Source organism: Phascolarctos cinereus, unplaced genomic scaffold (genome assembly GCF_003287225.1).
Source record: "Phascolarctos cinereus isolate Bilbo 61053 unplaced genomic scaffold, phaCin_HiC Scaffold_1;HRSCAF=81, whole genome shotgun sequence".
In the NCBI taxonomy this organism is placed as follows: domain Eukaryota; kingdom Metazoa; phylum Chordata; class Mammalia; order Diprotodontia; family Phascolarctidae; genus Phascolarctos; species Phascolarctos cinereus.
In genome coordinates, this window is record NW_027555514.1 from 181,423,181 (window position 1) to 181,445,809 (window position 22,629).

At 38.0% G+C, this 22,629-nt stretch overlaps 1 protein-coding gene across 1 annotated transcript; it reads right to left on the reverse strand.

The window, feature by feature from the left end:
• Nucleotides 1-294: 294 nt before the first annotated feature.
• On the reverse strand, nucleotides 295-21,359 carry STRAP (serine/threonine kinase receptor associated protein). Its single transcript, XM_020994340.2, has 10 exons — nucleotides 20,891-21,359; nucleotides 19,000-19,135; nucleotides 9,928-10,009; nucleotides 8,977-9,049; nucleotides 7,576-7,672; nucleotides 6,528-6,665; nucleotides 5,471-5,607; nucleotides 2,504-2,653; nucleotides 1,545-1,610; nucleotides 295-849 (listed from the first exon to the last, which is right to left on the reverse strand). Exons 1-10 carry the CDS (start codon nucleotides 21,000-21,002, stop codon nucleotides 788-790), a joined length of 1,053 nt encoding a protein of 350 aa, XP_020849999.1. The 5' UTR covers nucleotides 21,003-21,359; the 3' UTR covers nucleotides 295-787.
• Between the last annotated feature and the right edge of the window lie 1,270 nt (nucleotides 21,360-22,629).

Here is a 22,629-nt window from a genome sequence, read left to right on the forward strand (position 1 = left end):
CTTGAGAATGAAGTTTTGTTCCTTCACCTGAAATGTAACATAAAACTTATAATTCTATAATAGGTTGTTCCATTCAAACATTTTTTATCAATGACCAACTTTGACTCACACATACACACACATCTCTAAATAAAAATGGTCATCTCTTCTCAAAAATTTGAAAAACACATAACCACTACTTTTATCCTGGTTAAATAGAAATGTCTTTTAAATGCACTGAAGAGAAATGGATAACAACTTCATTCTGTATTTCTGAAATGCACGTTTTCCCCCTCACAATAACCAAAACACAAGACCGTTGTAGAGGCATTTTATTTAGACAACTGAAAACAATTAGATGTCCAGAAGCAGTGTACAATGAAAGAGAAATCAAACCGAATACTTTATCATGTACTCCCTTCTTTACAACTAAAACAAAGGTCTTTCTGCCTTCAGAAAAAAAAAGTAAAATAGGCCATTACATTTTTTTTCCCTCCATAATAAAGTAAAATGGCTACAAGAAATCTAACTGAAATAGGAGAAAGTGGACGTTGGCTTGCATATGTTCATTCAAAAAGGCAGTAGGATAGTGGACTAAATGAGCACAATTCTATCCGCCATTTTTTGATGTTCTCATAGTTTTCACTTAGAGACAACACCAAGCTAGTTCCAACAATGGAGCTATTACATTCCCCATCATTTACTGCCCATGTCTGCCTTATGTAGAGGGTAACTCTGTAAGGCTTCTGCTAATTGCTGCTTGTTTTAGTCCACACGTGGCATAACATCGGTGGCACATGCCAGGTGTTCAGGCCTTCACTTCAGGAGTTGAACTATAGATGGAATCTGAGTTTTCTGAGCCAAGATCTTCTGCAAAAAGAAATAACAACTCATGTACAAAAGTTCTTAATATTATGTACACAATAAAAGTCATTTTAAGGATTTAAATTCACTTAGGATCTTAAGAATTTTAGAATTGAAGAGAGGCCTTAAAACGCATCCAGTCCAACATACTTGGTACACAAATCAAAACAAGGTACTTCAGGTTTGTTGCTATTAAATTTCATCTTATTAAGATTCAGCTCATTATTCCAGTTTGTCAAGATCTTTGTGAATCCCAACTCAGTCATGCAACATTTTAATTATCCCACCAAGCTTAGTATCATTTGCAAATTTGATAAGCATGTTCTCTATGCCTTCATCCAAGTTAATAACAAAGATGTTGAACAGGACTGATGACACAGCACATTTAGATATCTCAATAAATATTTCTGTCCAGCATGACACCTATCCTAACTCTAAGTCAATTATAAATCCACTTAGCTAATCATCCAGTTGACAATGGTCATACACTCATTTTATGCAACAAAAACTAACAGCAATTATGTACAAGCAAAGAATGATGCTCTAAGACATTTAAGTTTTAGGTTTAATGTAAATTTAAATGTTCAATCCTCAGGATTCTACACTAATTATGAACTTCAATCACATAGCTTCAGTGATGTTCAATATCTTACTGACACTAATAAAACATCTGATTCAATTAAAATAAATTAAAATGATACCTAGCTCCTCTTCTGTTGTCTCTGGAAAACTGATCTTCGGTTTTGCTAGCTCTCCACCCTCTTCTTCTACGGAAACAAAGTTTTCAGTATTAAACAATCCTAAAATTGATTACTGATCACCAGAATTTTCTATTATCTCTTGAAAAAACATTAGACAAACATTGTGCCCTAGAAAGCTTTGTGATAAAATGTTACAAACATGACAGATGAGCAGTTCTTGTTACTGAAGAATTAAAAAGAATACATGATGCCTTCCCCTCCAGATAACTATTTTTGTTGTACAGTTGTTTATCAGTTGTGTCCAACTCTTTGTGACCCCATTTGGGGTTTTCTTGGCAAAGGTATTAGAGTGGTTTGCCATTCCTTCTCCAGCTCATTTTACAGATAAGGAAACTGAGGCAAACAGGGTTAAGTGACTTGCCCTGGGTCACATAGCTAGTCAACATCTGAAGCCAGATTTGAACTCAGGAAGATGAGTCTTCCTGACTCCAGGTCTGGTGCTTTATCCACTATACTACCTAGCTGTCCACAGACATCTACGTGGAGATCAATAATTAAGCATCTTGACACCGTCAGTTTTTCTCAGTCCAAAAGAATCTTAAGTATTCCCAATATTCAATCAAAATAGCTCTGAATAGTATCATACTAAAATAGCACTGGTAAATTTTACACAGAGATGTTTATATATATGCATAACTAAATATGTTTATATGATCCTAGAGTAAAACAATTTAAAAAATCTCGTTAAGTGACCAATTTTTAATTCTCTATCCTACTTTACACCATTATGCAGTTAATTTATAGAAAAGTACACAAAAATAGGTTAGAACAAGTGGGAGATTGCTTATCCCCATTTACTTTTTAAAAATAATTAAGCTGTATTAGTTCTATTCTAATAACCTATTTTACTGCAAAAAGCTGGGACATTTAATGTCAAAAATTTCAAATAAAATTCTTACCAGGAAGCACACATTTCCAAAGGCCATATGTTTTCCCTACCACAGTTTGCCATAATCTCAACGTCCCATCCTCAGAACCACTAGCATATAGTTCTCCGTCAGCACTAAACCTCACACAGTGAATAGGACCGAAGTGCCCTTTGTAGGATTCTGAAGAGGAAACATTTGGTGAGATAACGTAATCGTTAAATCAATAGGCAGTAACTGATGATCTAGGGAGAGAAGCCTATGTAAGTATACAACAAGGGAGAGGAACACTACACCAATTTCAAAATCTACAAATACTATTATACTTTGCAAACAAAACTGCTGACAGCTGCACATCGTTTCTTTCTAAAGTTCCCCTTTTTGAATACTTATAAATCTTTCGGACTAGAGACAGCTTGGACATCTTGCTTCTGACTAACCCTAACAAAAAGGAAACATGTCGTTCCACCTCCCTTAGGAAGTGGGTAACAATACTTGATAGGTATAAATGTCGATCTAAGTGTTAACAGTTCCAGTTCTAGGACCTCTTCATTCCTGATCTTTCAGATCACTGTCTAGGCACAAAGAAACAAATTCTAACTATGACCCAAAAAGGAAAGCCTTGAATCTTCTCATTTCAAGACTACCAATTCTGGGTGTCTTTTAACAAATATCAGGATTGGTCCTCTATTTTAATCTCCAAGTCTAGTGAGGGGCTAACAGGAAATAAAGCCAGCATATAATCTAGTAATGTTGCCAGTTTCAGTCATTACTTAAGCACAAAGAAGTTCTATTTACTTCCTACTATAGGCCCTTTCCTAACTTTTCATGTTTACAATGATGTTCCTGTCCTTGGTTTGCTCAATTTCAAAGACTTAAGAACCCTCTTCTACCCCTACTGATCTCACCAACCCAACAGTAAGTACACGACCCATACCAGTTTATATATTATTTTAGGACTGAGAGTCCTTTTAAATTTTAATCTGGCAAAGTACTTTGTACACAACAGGCACTCAAATGATTGCTGAATGAATTTCTATATTCACGAAATGCTGCCCCAGCCACATAAATACTCAGAACCAAATGGGTTCCCTGAAATCTTTAATTATAATACAGCAGTAAATAGCAAAGTCAGTGGGAACACTGGAAATACAGGCTCAGAGCTGAGATCTACTTGGACAAGTCAAAACCTTTCAGTGACTTCATTTCTTAACCTATACCCTGAGATAACATGAAAAATAAGTAAAAACCATTATGTAAATTCAAGAAAATAAAAATTAATGGTAAAACAACGAATGCTATATGAACTTTTCCCATAGCAATCATAATATAATACAGGAAAGGAAAAATGGGAGTCAAGTTATAACTCTTTTAATCTGTATTTTTCCCTGTTCTATGTCCACCCTTAAAATGTTAGTACAAAAGTGTCAAAGGCAGACATGCAAGATAATAAGCAAATGATACAAAATCAGTCCATACTGAATGAAATTCCTAAGTGAAGAAAAACACAAAAAAAGTTAACAGTTATGACTTCTTAGCCTCATTACTTCAATTCTCTGGGAACTATGTGGGATTCAAAACTGGATAAATCTGCCTTAACTAAATTTTTAAAAATACATGAAATATTTAAACTCAATCTGAGATAGAAACTTTCAATAGTGAAGTCACATCCAATTTGATTTGAAATTTGAGAAAATTTCTACATTTGGGAAACCCTACTACCTCCACTTTTAATTAATGTGCTGTCCAGAAAATAAAAGTAACATCAGCATCCAAAACACATATTTTAAAGGTTCCTAAATCACAAACTGACACTAACTAAAAACCTCTGTGATAACATGTTAATACTTTATGGCCATAAAGGTCTCTATCTGAATACCCTGAACTATCTGAAATTAAGAAGCACAATGATTCTGAGCAACCAAAAAGGTTGCTAATATCCACTCACTAAAACTCCTAAACCATATTCATAGAAAAGTTCTTAGAATCAATTTACTCTTATTTAATATGCAATTGTAACAAGTTTGGCAAGGTGAATGGAGTACTAGAAAAAGATGTGCTAAAAGCAGCAAGAAGCTATAGCTCAACAGAAAAAAAGAAAAAAAAAGCACCAAAATTTAAATAGCTGAAAAAAGCCTTATGATTTAGAGTCCTCTAGTACTGGTATAAACCTACTGCCTGTCCCTGTGCCCTGTCCTCAAAGGCCATCCCCACCCACATGGTGGAATAGATCATAAAGGCACAGCACTGCATAACACCGTACAATGTTCATAATGATGGTCACAGGATAGAACTGGGACCTTATAGGTCACAAGCACAACCTGATTCTGCCCCCATTTTAAATGTGAGAGAACTGGGCTCAGCCAGGTTAAAGGACTTATACAAGGTCACATAGCTATTATTAGAGGGATTCAATCTACTAAATTCTGACTCCAAGTCTACAGCTCTCCCCACTATAATATGCTGCCTCATTAAATGAGTTTAAAAAAAAAGTGAAATTATGTTTGGCATATTCTATTTAAGAAAGCAGCACTATTAACATGACAAAATGTCATCTATTTCATAAAGTTTTCAAAATAGCAAAAAATAAAAATGCACTTGCATTTTAAAAAGTAAGTTTCAGTTACCTGGCAATATCATCTCTGTGTGTGTTTTCAACTAATTACAACTCTGGATAAATTAGACAGTTGTATATGTGTGTGTGTATGTATGTCCATATACACAGCTTTGCTGTTTTTCAGTCATTTCAGCTGTGTCCAACTTCTTATGAACCTATTTGGGGTTTTCTTGGCAAAGATACTGGAGTGGTTTGCCACTTCCTTCTCCAGCTCATTTTACAGATGAGGAAACCAAGGCAAACAGGATTAAGTGACTTGCCCAGGGTCACAAAATTAAGTGTCTAAAGACTTAGTTCTTCCTGACTCCAGGTCTGGCACTTTATCTACATATATATTTTTAAAAAAACAAGACAACCCCAACATCTAAAAAAAGATTACTCACCTAGCTCTTCTCCACTATTATAATCATATTTATAAAGCTTAAAATCTTCACCACCTGCAACAAGAAATTCTTTCTCAGGATGAAGAGATGCAGAATTGATGGGAGCAGGAGCTTCAAAGGATTTAATTGGCTCCAGACTAAAAGTGAGAGAAAAATGTTCAAATCAACATATAGAAAGAAAAAACTATATGTGCTGAACAAAATTTTTTGTAGCTAATCAGATTTTTTTCCTTAAATGCAAGTTGTCAATGTAATTGTTCTTGATTTAACAAAAACAAAAACAAACAAAAAACGCTAAAAGTATTACCCACATCAAAGTGTAAGGCCAAGAAAAGATTATACTGACATATGAGAACCAAAACTGTAAAACAGAAACTTGAGTTCTGTGGTCTAAAAAGCAAAACCAAATGGAAATCTCCATAAAGTGTGACTATATAGTTTTGACATGGATTTTCCTGGGTGAACTGTGGAAGCAGCAGAGGAATAATCACAGTATGAATATTGAAACAACTTTGCTGTATCAAAACTTTCAAACTTGGCTAGTCCAGCCTTGGCTTGGCAGTTGTGGTAAGTACATGCATATTGTTTCATTGTTAATAGAAAAATATGGAATATCCAAATAAATTTGCTAGTGAGATACTTGGCATGTTAAAAGAAGTTTATGTAAATGAAATAAAACAAAAACTAAGCCTTTTAAAATCACAAAAGATTTAAAGTAGAACATGTTCATAATGAAGTAATCTTTCATTACTCAAAGAGTAACTATCCAATGGTAACTAAGTAACATAGTATCTATCAAACAGTAACTAAGAATGACAGCTAAAAATTGAAGTTAAATAAAAAAAAAATCATTAAAAAAAAGAGGAACATGAGCCATGTTTCTATAAGAAATGTGCCCCAAAGATTGTATGTGGAGCCAAAAAAGGTGCAAAATGAAACCAACTTGCTCACTTTGAAAATATATTATTTAATTTTATATAAAAATTACAATTCCAAATCATCCAAATTCTTTAAAGGAAAATACAAAATACAAAAAAGCATTACTAATGTGACATACCTTGCTGCACTATGGAAAGCAATAGATCTCCCATAGGTTATTACCAGAATCTCTCCTTCAGGAATATATTCCATACTGCTAACTGACATACTAAAATTTAGAGACTTTACTTCTGTCATTGTTGCTCTGTCCCAGAGGCTATAAAGAGGGAGTAAAAGGGGAGAGAGGTAAGAGAAAACTTAAGTAAGGTTACAGAACCAGACCAAAGTTATTAGTAAGGTACAATCAAAACCCCTAGTTTAACAACTATATGTTTAAGATCGAAACTTTTATTTTAACATTCTAGGTTCCTTACAATACCAAATCAGCATTATCATGTCATATAATTTATTACTCTTTTGGTAACCTTTTCAAATGACTAACCAAGAAACTAAAAAGCTAAGCTTTTACTATTATTCAGTTACTCAAAAGGTACATAAAAGCAACATTGTTTTCAAATCTGATGAGATACTTCTCCAACCAATTACTCAAACATAATGAGTAAAAAATTCTAAACAGATAGATTTCCTCATACATTTCTTTTCTTTATAGTCTACAAATCAGAGGTGGGGAACCTATAGCCTCCAGGCTACATTGGCCCTCTAGTGCAGCCCTTTGACTGAACCCAAACTTCACAGAATAAATCCCTTTAATAAAAAGAGTTGCTCTGTAAAATTTGGACTCAGTCAAAAGGCCTCACGCAAGGACCTAGAAGGCCACATGTATCGTAGAGGCTGCAGATTTCCTACCCGTGGCTCTACATAGTACAGCTAAAGACATAAAAGTCACGCAAAAGTATTCAAAAGAATATGATGTCTGTATGAATTTAAACACAAAAGAAATCAAACCATGAAAAACACGTAATTCTTTACAGGAAGGGTTTCTTAACTTTTTTTATGTCATGGACTCACAGATCCCTCTGACACTCTGGTGAAGGTATAGACTTCATTGTTAGAATGTTTTTAAATGCACAAAATAGAACAAAAGATTACAAAGTAAACCAACTATTTTGAAGTAGTTACATATATTTTTTTTACTGATGGACTCTGCCTTTCAACAGATTACTTACCGGACAGTTTTGTCATCAGCTGAAAGAATCTGTGTATCATCCCTACACCATAAAGCCTTTTTAATACCAGAGGTGTGACCACTGATTTCCTTAGGTTCTTAAAATAAGAAAAGAAATATTAAGCAGGAGGAGTTGATATTTCTGTGAATACACATTTACACAGCACTTACTATTTATAAAATACTTCTCAAAAAAAACCCTACGAGGTAGCTAGCATAAGTATCATACCTTCAGGCTTACAGAAAAGTTAAGCAACTTCTCTAGAGTTACAATGCTAGTATTCACATTGATTATACAGCCTATGCTTGTTCTACTTCTAAAGTAGAACAACAGCTAATAACTCATATGTATTTGTCTTTACTATACTACATAAAGCCTGTTTAATACTAGACATATGATGACTATTTGAGGAAGAGTGCTATAATAAAGAGAGTATTGGTCTTGGAGTCAGGAAAAACCACTGGATTCAAGTCTCACCTGAGGCAATTAATAACCATGACTGTGGGGGAACTCACTTCGTCTAGGCGTGTTTCCCTATCTGTAAAATGAGGGGGTTGTATTTGATGACTTCCAAGGTCCCTTCTGCCTTTAAATCTACAATCCTTTAATTTCACTAGTTCTCAAAAACAGTAAATTTTAAAAAGCACGCATACACACACAACAGCAAACAGCTAGTCTCAATGGATGAGTCCTGCCACTAATGCATAATGGTTAAGACTCTAAATCACAGAACAGATGTCTTCAACACCAATGAAATCTCAGGTGCATACATATTCGTGCATGTATGCATGTCCAGAGAGACAAACTACATAGAGTTTTGTGGGCTATGTTTTATTCATTCTTTTGACAAGTTCTGGCTACTACTAAGGAGATCACAGAATTACAAAGTTAGAAGGGAAAATAGAGGTTGATTAGTTACTTAATTGAAGCATGATTTCCACTTACAACAATTTTGCCAACCAGTAAATTAAGCCTTGGCCTAAAGAATTTTAGTGCCACCACACCTGCACATTCTATCATCAGAAAACTTTTCCCTTATCTTAACAGGGACTTAATTCCAAGTAGAGTCAAAATATATTTTCCTTTAACTCATATCACTGGTTCTAGTTCTATGAGCTGAAGTCAAGCAGAAGAGGGATTTTTTAAAAACAGCCATTCAAGTATCTGAAGACCACAGACCATCCCATCCCCCATCATCTCTGGTTGATTCAATAAACATTTATTAAGTGCTTATTATTTAACAATGTTAATTGCTGGGAATGGATTAGGTTCCTCAGCTAGAAGAACATAAAAATTTCCAATTTAAAGAGATCCATTGTTCCTGAATGAATAATGCACACAATTAGACCAAATTCTTCCTGGTTTCAGTTGCTATGAAGTTCACATCAAAAGTAGACTTACCTGCTTCAGATTTGTTCAAATCATATATGCGTAAGAGTTTATCCTGTCCACCTGTCAACAGATAGTTGCTATCCTGGAAAAAAAATACAAGTAAAATATTAATAGATTTTTAAAAGATTCACCATGTAAATAACACTAAGCTTCTCAAAATAAAAAGTCACAAAAGTCACAGGTAGTTGCAACTTATGCCCAGGTCAAGAGGAATAACATCAACAGTGCTGCTCTTTTAACTTTCTCCTATGTATTCCAGTTATGTTCCCTTTCCGAAAGTACCATATGAAGCCTTTATTGCTTGCAATCCCCTTTTGCTCTGGCCCCAAATCTCTGTCACTTTAACTTTGAAAAACACTCACGCCAGTTCCTCTAAGCATTATGGTCTTGTAGAGATTTGATGTTCAAGGGCACCTCAAGAAAATCACCAGGGTTTCTAATTGGCCAGGTTTGGGGGAATGGAGATGTGGGAAAGAAAAGGGAGTTACAGGGGAAGAATTGATGACGTGTGATAGTGATAAAACACAAAAAATAAAAGAGCAAAGAAAAAAACTAAACAGTGAAGAAAACAAAATTATGACAACAATAGGTACATAAGGCAGTTTTGGTATATCATGTTAAATTTAATATACCCCCTTCCTTTTTTTAAAGTTTCAGATTAAAAGCATATTATTTAACCATTTATGCAGAAAAACAGGGCAGCTAGGTAGTTCAATGTACAGAGTATCAGATCTGGAGGCAGGAGGACCCCAATTCAAATCTGACCTCAGATACTTAACTAATTGTGGGGCCCTAAGCTAGTCACTTAAGCCCAATTGCCTCCAAAAAACCCCCAACTCATTAGTTTTATTCATTTTTTATTTTATTCATTTTTAAAATGTCTTATATTAAAGACAAATCAATGATCTACTCTCTAATAGTGGTTATCTAAGTCCTTATAATAAAACTAAATTAACATACCTGAGTGAAATCCACACTCTTGACAATGTGTTTATGAGCCAAGGTCATCAGTTCATCTCCTGAAACAGCATCCCACACTTTGCTTTAAAAATAAATAGATAAATTATATGATAGAATAAATTTGATGACTAACTATAAACTGAAATGAAGACATTGAGCTAATATATGATATAAATGTTCAACACAACCATAATAACACTTCATTAGCGCTATGGATTTTTACTGGCCTCCCAAAGAAACCACAGACTCTCTTAATCTCAGATATGGATTGGAGTAAGATGAAAAACATTTATTTTAATTTCTCTGTGAACTTTATCACTTTTTCTATAGGTTCTCATAGCCAGTGGAGGCTTCAATGAAGCATGCTAAACCTTAAAACTAGTGACTTGCTATATGTAAGCACTTAAATGGTGAATTGAGTAGACTGCTTAACTTACCTTTTCAACTGTGAGATATAGAGGCCTAAAATTAAGATTATTGTACATAAAAGCCTCAAAGTCCATTAAGAAAAAGATGTATTCATCTAAAAAAGTATTATGCAATGAATACTTGCTATGATCTGTGCCAGACATTGGGAGAAATACAAAGATAAATAAGGTATAGGCTCTATCCTTAAGAAACTTAGAATCCATTGGCTTAAGGAAGGAATAACATACACACTCAATTGGGTATGGAAATCTATCTTACCCTACAGGAAAATGGGGGGGAGGGGAGTGAGAATGATAGAAAGGAGGGCAGATTGAAGGAGAGAGTAATCAGAAGCAAACACTTTTGAGGAGGGACTGGATCAAAGGCGAGAACAGAATAAACAGGGGGGCTGGACAGGATTGATGGAATATAGTTAAAGTCTTTCACAACATGACTATTATGGAAGTGCTTTGCATGACTACACATGAATAACCTATATAGAACTGCTTGCCTTCTCAGTGAAGGTGGACAGGAAGGGAAGAAGGGAGACAATTTGCAACTCAAAGTTTTAAAAACAAATGTTAAAAATTGTTTGCATACGCAATTGGGAAATAAGATATACAAGCAATGAGGTATAGAAATCTAACCTTCCCTACAGGAAAATAGAAGGGGAAGGAGATAAAAGAAGGGAAGGCAGACTGGGGGAAGGGGCATTCAAAATGCCCACTGTCTTGGGGGGGGGAGATGGGGAGAAAATCTGGAACTCAAAATCTTCTGGAAGTGAATATGGAAAACTAAAAATAAATTAATTAATTTTAAAAAATTTAAAATTTAGTAGGATAACATGAGAAGGATCATAGGATTGTTGATTTAGAAAAGAAGGGAGAGACCTAACAGGTCATCTAGTCCAATCTCTCAATTTTACAGAGGACAGAAATGAGGCCCAGAGATGTGCTTTTCTGAAAGTCATACAAGCTGTAAATGGCAGAGGAGGAATAAAAACTCATCACACCCTAAATTCAGCACTTTTACTATTGGGATTGCAAATGATTTTGTTCAAACCAACAATTTCATTAAAAAAAAAACTTAACGGATCATGCATTACAACTTGTTATAAGAAAGTAGTTCTTATAAGAAAGAATGTTCTCTCTTCTAACAAATTAACTTCAGTTGGGAAGTCTAAGGAAATGTGTTCCCTTAGTTTTTCACTCACTGAAAACTACTCCACAACTTCATCACTCCATTTTAACAATCCTAGTGCAAAAGTTACAAATTAAACAAGTGGTATACATTGTAGTTATTCTGTATGTTCAAGGAGAATACCACTAGCCTTTGATATCTATCATCTTCTAATTAATACTCTCTCCTCTCTAGATTTTTCATGACTACTCTCTTCTGATTCTCCTTCCACCTGACTGACTACTCCCTCAATCTGCTTTGCTGAAGCTTTGTCCAGGTCATGCCTGGATCAGTATAGGTCTTTCCATGCCTAGAAAGAGATCAGTATAGATCTCTTTATTATTTTACTTAGTGATCTCACCAGCTCCCATGGATTCAATTATCACATATGTGCTAATGATTCTTAGATACATTTATCTAGTCCTACCAGATTAGCATCTCCGATGATCTACTGAATATCTTGAACTGGATGTTCTATAGACATCTTAAATTCACTATGTCCAACACTAAATTCATCATCTTTCTCCCTAAATCTTCCCCTCTTCCTAATTTCCTTATTACTCTTGAGGGTAGACAACACTCCCAGTTGCCCAGGCTTACAACCTAAGTGTCATCCTCAATTCATAACTCTCCTATCCATCCCCCATTTCCAATCTGTTGCCAAGTCTTGCCAATTTTACCTTTATATATCTCTCCTATATGGCATTGCTTCTTCTCTGCTATGGCACTACCACCCTTCTCATCACTTCACACCTGAACTAGTGCAATAACCTAGGAGTTGGTGGCCCAGGCTCAAGACTCTCCCCATTCCAGTCCATCCTCCAGTCAGCCGTCAGATTGATCTTCCTTACTAAAGCACAAGTCTGACCATGTCTTACATACACACATATAAATTACACACACAGAGAAACCCACACCCATTCAATACTCTGAGAGTAGAGACTGTCTTTTACTTTTCATTTTAACCCCAGCACTTAGCAAAGCGCTTAGCACACAGTAAGTGCTCAGAAAATGCCTAGTGACTAAATGACAACCAGACTTAGTTGCAATTTGGCACAACTCAAGGTTACATTTTAACTTTGTCCTGAAAAACTGATTTGCCAAATAAACTTTCTCAACAACAACAAAAGCCAGAAATTATTCTTTAAAATACTCAACCATTAATTGCTTTTTGTGATGAATATGGTGAAAATGGCAGACCTTGGCTAGTTTCCTTGAAAAGTTGCCACACCAGCAGAGCCAAGATGGCTGAGTGAAAACAGTGACTTGCTTGCGCTCTCCCCCCAAACCCCTCCAAATACCTACAAAAATGGCTTTAAACAAATTCTAAAGCAGCAGAACCCACAAAAAGACAGTGAAGCAAATTTCCAGCCCAAGACAACCTGGATGGTCGATCAGAAAGGTGTATCTCGCCAGGCTGGGAGAGGAGCATGGGAGAGGCATGGGCACACAGACCACAACGAAACCTGGAACAGGCCTCAGAGGACTGAATCGTGGGCAGCTGTGGTGGTTTCCAGACCTCTCAACCTACAAATGCCAAAGACAACTTAGAAGGTCAGTGGAAAAAGTCTACTTTTGCGGTGAGAGAGAAGCTAGATCTCAGAGCCACTTCCAGAGCGCATAGCACTCAGAGCAGGCCCCTGGGCAGTGGTTGCATCCTGAGCTTCCGGCCCACAGAGAATCAAGTGGCTGATCAGAGAGGGGGACTGCAGGGATTTCTTTGCCAGTGCTGAGGCAGGAATATCTTGCTTTGCCTGTGCTTGGATCTGGGTCACAGTTATGAGGGGTGGTTCTGGGGCGAGGAGGAGCAATGGCGTGGTGGAGCTTGTAGTGGCTGTGGAGAAGAAACCGTCCTCAGTTCCAGGACAGAAAGGAGTGCTTGTGGTCACTTATAGACTAGAGCACAGGCCAGGAAAGGAGTAAACACCTCATCCCTTATCATATCACCTTGCAAGAACTGAAAATTTACAGGTCCCTACAAGAATCTCTTAAAACAGCTGTACAAACCCCTGAAGCTTGGGATAGTACATTCTCCACATTGGAAGCAGACTCATACCTTAACAAAGAGTTTAAAACTCAAGTAATTGACCAGGATCATGAGCAAGCAGTACAAGAAGAGTCAGACTATATTATCTTACTTTGGTAGCAAAGAAGATCAAAACATACAACCAGAAGAAGACAACAAAGTCAAAGCTCCTACATCTAAAGCCTCCAAGAAAAATATGAATCCATTCCAGGCCTTGGAAGAGTTCAAAAGGCATTTTGAGAAGCAAGTAAGAGAAGTAGAGGAAAAACTGGGAAGAGAAATGAAAGTGATGCAAGAAAATCATGAAAAACAAGTCAAGAGCTGGCTAAAGGATACCCAAAAAAATAGTGAAGAAAATAGCACCTTAAAAAATAGCCTAACCCAAATGGCAAAAGAGGTCCAAAAAGCCAATGAGGAGAAGAATGCCCTAAAAAGCAAAATTGGCCAAATGGAAAAGGAAGTCCAAAAGCTTACTGAAGAAAATACTTCCTTAAAAATTAGAATAGAGCAATTGGAAGCTAGTGACTTTATGAGAAATCAAGACACAGTAGAACAAATCCAAAAGAATGAAAAATTAGAAAACAATGTGAAATATCTCATTGGAAAAACAACTGACCTGGAAATAGATCCAGGAGAGAGAATTTAAAAATTATTGGACTATCTGAAAGCCATGATCAAAAAAAGAGCCTAGACATCATCTTTCAAGAAATTATCAAGGAAAACTGCCCTGATATTTTAGAACCAGAGGCAAAATAGAAAAAGAATCACCAATCTCCTCCTGAAAGAGATCCCAAAGGAAAACTCCTAGGAATATTGTAGCCAAATTCCAGAGTTCCCAGGTCAAGGAGAAAATATTACAAGCAGCCAGAAAGAAACAATTCAAGTATTGTGGAAACACAATCAGGATAACACAAGATTTAGCAGCTTCCACATTAAGGGACCAGAGGGCTTGGAATATCATATTCTGGAGGGCAAAGGAGATAGGATTACAACCAAGAATCACCTACCCAGCAAAACTGAGAGTAATCCTTCAGAGGCAAAAATAGAAATTCAATGAAATAGAAGACTTTCAAGCATTCTTGATGAAAAGACCAGAGCTGAATAGAAAATTTGACTTTCAAATACAAGACTCAAGAACATGAAGAGGTAACAGGAAAGAGAAATCATAAGAGACTTATTAAGGTTGAACTGTCTACATTCCTGCATGGAAAGATGATATTTATAATTCATGAGACCTTTGTCAGTATTAGGGTAGTTGGGGGGAGAAATTATATGTTTGTAGATAGATAGATAGATAGATAGATAGATAGATAGATAGATAGATAGATAGACAGGGGAACAGGGTGAGTTGAAGATTACGGGGTCATATCTGGAGAATAAAATTAAGGGATGAGAAAGGATTATACTAGGAGAAGAAGAAAGGGAGAGGTAGAATGGGGCAAATTATCTCACAAAAAAAAACAGAAAAGAAAAGGCTCTTATGGGGGGAGAAGATGAGAGGGAATGAGCGAATCTTATTCTCACAGGATTTGGCTTAAGGAGGGAATAACATACACATTCAATTGGGTATGGAAATCTGTCTTACCCTACAGGAAAATAGGGGAGAAGGGGACAAGAGAGCAGGGGGATGATAGAGAGGAGGGCAGATTGGGAAAGGGGGTAATCAGAAGCAAATACTTCTGAGGAGGGACAAGGTCAAAAGAAAGAATAGATTAAATTGAGCGGCAGGATAGGATTAAGGGTAATAGAGTTAGTTTTTCACAACATGTCTACTATGGAAGTGTTTTGTATAACTGCACATGTATAACCTATTTCGAGTTACTGCCTTTTCAATGAGGGTGGGTGGAGAGGGAGGAAGGGAGAAAATTTGGAACCCAAAGTTTTAAAAACACATTTTTAAAAAAAATGTTTTCACATGCAACTGGGAAATAAGAAATACAGGAAATGGGGATACAGAAGTCTATCCCGCCCTACAGGAAAATAGAAGGGGAAAGGGATAAGAGAAGGGGGAAGAGGTAGAAGGGAGGGCAGACTAGGGGAAGGGATATTCAGAATGCATGCCATCTTGGGGTGGGGGGAGGGGCAAGATGAAAATTTGAAACTCAAAATCTTATGGAAGTAAATCCTGAAAACTAAAAATAAATAAATTTATTAAAAAAAAAGTTGCCATACCAACATCAACAGGCAAAGCAATCTGATTCCTCAAGAGTTAAGTGAGCTTGAATTTATTCCCTGCCCCCAATATCCACACCCAACTGTTGACCCTAGAAAAATTAGTCTAACTTTGAAAATCAGATAAATTTAGAGACACAACAGACTATATTGGACCACTCTCCTAGACCAGTTTCACATAGATTTCCTGAAATATACACATCTAGCTTCTAAATTTGGCTCAAGTGTCTCACAGATCCTAAAACTGTAGGGGCAGTCAGGGCAAAACTCAAAAAGAGAACACAGATGACAACAATAAGTAACTCAATAAATGTGCACCAAATGCTACAAGAATAAATACAACAGTTTTTTACTACCCAAATCCAGCTGAATTTCTGTTGTCAAACTGATATCTTGGGATTTAAAGGCTAGATTTTTTTGTTAAGGACCAAGCCTTAAATCCAAATCATTCAGGATCTCACAGACTGGCCAACTATAGGTCCCAGGACTAACCCCACTTGGGTCATTGTTCCAGCCCTGACTGACCTCAAGTGTATGTAAATAGGAATTGTTTCTGTTTGGCCAGAAACCCAGAGGGTCTTTTCCTCCCAGTCTGATTTTTTTTTTTAGACTAGGTTAAAGAGGCCATTCTTGAGTACCTCATTTCTTTACCTAGCCTTTTAATCACAGAATGGGTTTTGCCTCAGTCGAACTGAGACCTGCTAAAAGATCTTAGCTTTAGAAGACCAAGGTTTTCCACTGCATCTGGAGCCACCTCCAGTTGGCCTGATGTGTATCTGGCCACTGGACCCACATGGCTCTGGTGGAGACAGTAAGGCTGGTGACTTTGCACAGCCCTCCCTCACTTAAATCCAATTCACTTGCATGTCATGGTTATATTACCTCCCTCATGCCAGATCTCCTTGAAGAACGAAGGACAAACAAGTTTCAAAACATACATATTTGTTCTCTCATTTTAGATGAAACAGAAAAACTACATAATAATAATTTAACCAAAAAAGGATACGTGAGTCAACACTGACTGGCATTTGTAATGCTTTTTATTAGGATATGCCCCATATTCTTCTTTTACACCTCCACTTCAAATTAATCCCATACTGACACTACCATCTCTTACAGTACACCTCTCAAGAGCTGATAACAAAATCAAATTTATACACCTAAATCCTCCTATGGATTTAACAGCTGAAATAGGCTTCCTTCACGACCAGAATAAAATTTGGATCTCTACATCATCTGAATTTGACTTGCAGCAGGCAAGGACATCACAATGTGTAGAGATAGATTAATATAATCTAGCCAAAAAGGAGGTATACACAGCTCCAGACAAGTTGTTCTCAAACTTTTGTCTAGCTATCCTCGCCAGACAGCAACAAATGAATGCCTATAATATGCCAGTGTCTCTACTTCTGTTTCAGGCATTAACAAACGTACTGATAACTTGTTAAAAAGACAATACCTTATTGATCATACATATTTAGGTTGCTGAAAAACAATTCTTTACCAAATGAGCTCTTCTACCAAAACTAGATGTAAAATGAACTGTTGTCCTCATTCCTTTATAAAACCAAAGCATCACTGCCAATGAGAAAGGGGAAACAATAAGGATCAAGGAGAGAAATATATACAGTAAAAGAATCAGGAGAGTACAGTAATAGTGAACCCTACAGAGGAGAAAATATTAAAGCTCAAGAGACATTAACAGTATCAAATGATAAAAACAGAGTCAATGTAAGTAATGTGGGGGTCAATAAGACTTAGGTTCAGATACTATCTCTGACATTTATGCTTAGCTACACAAGCCTCAGCCTCCTCTCTTAAATGAGAATAATGATACTTCAACAGAGTTGCTGTGAAATTCAAATGAGTATGTAAAGCACTATGTCAATTAATACTATGAAATTAAGGATTTCAAATTACATAAATTTAATCAGCTCCCTATTTCAATGAGTATATATATCACCTCCACTACACTAGAGGCAGTGTGTCATAGTGGATATCCTGGAGGACTTGAATTCAAATTCTGTCCCTGACAACAGCTATATGACCATGGGACAAGTTACTTAACCTCAGTCTCAAGTAACGACATCTACTAAGTCAGAGATAAATTGTATTCTCCAACAGCAAAACTAGATTCTAGACATAAGGGTATGCGTGCTCTTGTGTATATATACATACCTAAAATCCCTAGTAAAAAGACTATGAATTTCATGAGTTAAAAATTCTTTATGTTGAATTAAACAGTACCAACATATCTCATGTCTTCTTCAAAACAAAGGGCAGCAATATCTCACACGTGTGTTTGGTACTCACATTCTCTCTAGCCTCAGTTTCTCACTGCCTCATTATCTCACCTGGATTACTGAGACAGCCTCTTAATTGGTCTCTCTGCCTCCAGTCTCTGCCCTTTCCAATCTATTTTTCTCACAGCCCGTCAAGTTGATTCAGTGACCTGATCAAATCCCTGCCCTACTCAAAAATCTTCTATGGCTCCCTGCTGTCTTTATAAACTCCCCAGGCTGGAATTTAAAGGGCTACAGAATCTGGCTCCTTCTACCTTTCCAGATTCATTTCCTATTACTGTCCTTCTAACACCCTCCATTCTGATCATACTAGCTCATTAGCCAATACCCATACATGCTATTCCATCTCCCCCTTCTGAAGCTTTGCACATACGCTTTCCTCTGATGTCTGAACTACACTCCTTCACTTACAAAATCTCTTTCTGCTAAACACAGCTCAGGTTCTACCTCCTCCTTAAGTCCTTTTCTGATACCTGGCCCCTCCCACCTCCAGATCCAAGTTATAAACACTTTTTACTTCTGCAAATTACTTCCAGCTTATTTATGTACATGTTTTAACATTCCAATAGAACAGAAGCTCCGTGAAGGCAGGGACTTTGATTCTGTCCCTCCATATAGTAGGCACTTAATAAATGTTTCTTGCATTGAGTTATACTTATCTTCATATATATTTAACTTATTCAGTAAAATTTAAGCTAATTGTAGTCAAGGGCCTTTCCATTTTTGTCTTTAACATTTTAAACACATTGATATTTCATTGACACTATAATAAGCAGTCTTGCTACTCTAAAAGAGTAAAAGCCAGAGCCAATCACTTTCCTTACAAATAATTGTTTTAAACCAATGAATTCTACGTTAAACATAAGAAGTTTCAATAATTATTTACTGAATGATTAAAAAGTATGGCTTGTTAATGTTCCAGGATATTTCAAAATATAATTCACAAGTATACAGATAAAAGAGAGAAAACATGCCTTTACTTACGCTGTAAAATCTGCAGCTGCTGTAGCTGCTTTTGTAGCATCTTTATTCAAAGTGGCACCCCATACAGCACCCTTATGACCCAAAAATGTTCCAATCCAGTCTCCTGTATCTCCTTGGCGTAGCATAGGTTTACCATCTAAACAAATTTTTAAAAAGGTGATTAATAAGTGTTTCAGTAATCAGTGTCAAACTCCTAAAAATTCTGAAGTTAAAAGTTCTCAAACACCCTTCATTCTTCTGAAGTAAAGCCGTAAATACTTTTTTTTTTCTGTGTGAACATATTATTTCATTGGCCTAATGAACTCCCAGAGAAGAAAAAATCGTTCTGTAACTTAATTTTAGAGCTGTGTGAGGAACTGGGGAGTTAAATGACTTGGGGCAAGTCACTTCAATCTCAACAACTTTCTAAGGCAAAGAAGCTACCAAATCTGCCCTGGTAAACAAGTTCTTCACCTGGGAACCTTCTATTCTGGAAAAATAGGTCTCATAAGGAAAAAAAATGTAACTGTGGAAATAATTTACCAATCTCACAATTAAACATAAGCTAGCTAAGGTCATATGGGAAGCCCAACAAATCTTCAAAAGGTGTTCTCAAAGTAAAAGCTTGGAAAAAGGAAATCACAAGATTTTTTATCATCAGGTAGGTGTAAATGTTATGATAAACCTAACTATTAATTTGTTATACCTAATTAAAATGTAAAATTTAAGCCAATAAATTAAAATTACAACATAGCAAACAACCAAAAGTCACAAGGTATTTGCATTTATATATGGAAGTAGAGTATTTTAAAACAAAAAATGATTATAAAAAGAATTACCACTATAAAGAAAACCTGAAAACTGGATATTTTAAGTTGAAAAACATTCAAGAGAAAATTGATAATGATACTCCAAACATAATTAAAAACAGAATTTCCAGAAGCTTCATGCTACATATTTTAAATTGAGGCGACTTTTTATATGCCCTCCTCCCCTAATGCCTCATACTGATGTGGAGATAACCTTTCATGCTCTAAGACTATGACAACAGAGAAAGAATGGATCCATCTACACTAGACCTAACTCGGCCTTTAATACGCCATTAAAGAGACCAGGTTGGCCAGACCAGGTGGTGAATTTCTTGGAGCGAAAACTCATGAGGCTATAGAGAGAGGCTCACTATTGCCAGTTGTGATGAAGCATTCCCCCATGATAAAACTATGGCTCTTCTTTAGTACTAAATATATGATCCTAAGTTTCAATATACATCTTAGAAGGAAAATTCATTAAGTGGACTCCGTGGTTCTGTGTCTTGGAGTTCATGAATTGTGTATGTGATAGCATTTCCTTAGCAGTCTGCGAATGCACTAACATAGGGAAAAAAGGGGGTGGGCTTTGAGTTTTGAGAAGAGTATCGTAAAGTTCGGCCAAGAGACACTTTGTAATCTTTAAGTGAGGGCAAAATCATAAAAGACAAAATAAAAATCCAAACTGTGAAGTTATTCCAAGTAAAAGCGAGAAAGTGGAGGTAGTTTGCCTTGCCGGTTCTTAGCCATGTGCCCAGATCAAACGGGGCTCTCTCCAAACCCCCCTCCAGGCTTCTTCCGTTCCCCACCGGGGGACACAGACCCTACTCCCTCGGGCCTTCCTGGAATGGTCCCTCACGACCTCCCCTCCCCCTAACCTCGGGATCTATTTCCAGCCTTTCCAAGCCGGAGCATCCGGACCAGCGGGCAGCTGGGCCCGCCTCCCAAGATGGGGCCACGGCTGAGCCCGGGGTCCCCCGGAAGCGGACAACGGCACGGGGAGGCCCAGGGCCTCCGGAGCCGAAGCCCGGCGAGCACGGCCCGTCTCCTTCCTTTCCGGCTCCCGATCCAAGGAGCGCCAACCCCGGGCCCGGAACCTGCCTCACCTTTGCAGGCGCTGATCAGGAAATAGCCGTAGGGGGTGATGCCGCTGAAGGCCAGATCCACCACAGGCCGCGTGTGCCCGGAGCAGGTAAGCGGGGTCTGCCTCATCGCCATGGCGGTGGCGGCGAGGGCGGGGGTGGCGGCTCCTCCTCAGCGAGCTGCTGCACCGAGGCGCCGTGGGGTCGCTGATGTCCTCCGGGGGCTGCTCTCGCAGGGCGGGGGAGGCTCCGCTCTAGTTGGGCCCTGGTGCCGACACCGGGGGCTGGGCGGAGGGGAAGGGCAGGAAGCTGGCCCTGCGGGCAGAGATTGGGAGCGGTGGGTGGGTGGGGAGGGTCAGCGCGGGGTGGGCTCTAGAGGCTGAGGGAGGGAGGGGAGGAGGAGGAGGAAGGGAGGGAGAAAAGGAGAGGGGAGCGCCGAGCTCGGCGCCGCCGGCACCGTCCACTCCAGCGCTGGCAGGAAGTGACGACGGCGGATGACGTGAAGGGGTCTCGGGAAATGACGACATAGGGAGGGCGTGGCCTTGGCTCCGCCGAAGGAGCCCCTCACTCTAGGCCCCGCCTCTGGCCGCACTTCCTGGCCCTCCGTTTCTCTACCTTCCCGAGACTAGCCAGTTGGGCCGTTTGTCTCGAGCCTTTGAGCCTTAGGAGAAGGAGTCTCCTGCCGTGCGGTTTGGTTCAAGGCTAGGCTGGGGCCATGTTGTCTTCAAACACTGGATCTCGACCTGACCTGTCATAGGGACACACGTGTATCCAAGAATAGAAAACGCACCTGCTCCCTGTTCCCTCCCAGTCCTAACTTTGGACTAAGTCCCTTTTATTTTCTTATATTTTCAATATATACAGTAGAGCAAAAGTTGCTATAAAGTGGGTGGGATCATATTGTTAAGATTCTTCATCTTCATAAAGTTCTAGATTTAGAATGGAAAAGGACTTGAAATTCACAGTATCCTAGATTTGGAGAGGAAACAGGTCTAAAGAAGGGGAAGGGATATGCCCAAGGCCACACAGGTAGAAAGCAGCAGAAATGGGCTTCCAAGTCATCCCCTCTCGGGCCAAATCCAGCACTTTGCTGCTGCCCTACCCACTCATGGGCAAATCAACAACCATTTTAAGTTTTTAAATTTATTAAGTTTTTCTTCTGTGCCAGGCATTGTGTTGAGAACCTGAAGACAAAAATAAGACAGCCCCAGTCTTCAAGGAACTTACTTTGCTGGGTCCTCTTGTCCTACTCTCTCATTTTAAAGATGAGGAAACAGAGAAGCAGAGATTAAGTGATGTGTTCAGTCACGTCCAACTCTTCGTGACCCCATTTGGGATTTTCTTGGCAAAGATACTGAAGTGGTTTAGCCATTTCCTTCTCCAGCTCATTTTGTAGCTGAGGAGCTGAGGCAAATAGGATTAAGTGACTTGCTCACACAGGTAGTAAATATCTGAGGCCAGATTTGAACTAAAGAAGATTCCAGGCCCAGCACTCTATCAGCTTGGCTACCTAGCTGCCCTATTAAATGATTTGCCTAAGGTGCAATTAGTAGTTGCAGAAACAGAATAAATCCTATGCTCCATATGCAGCACTCTCCACTGCATTTCACTACCTTCAACCTTTTATCAAATTACTCACCTCTCCAAGAATGCAATGGACATGGGATTTCATCTCTGTAGTTACTTCCTCAATGATACAGATTACAACTCAGCCAAACCTGTCCAACCTCTATGACTCTGTTTGACTTTAAATCTTCCATAAC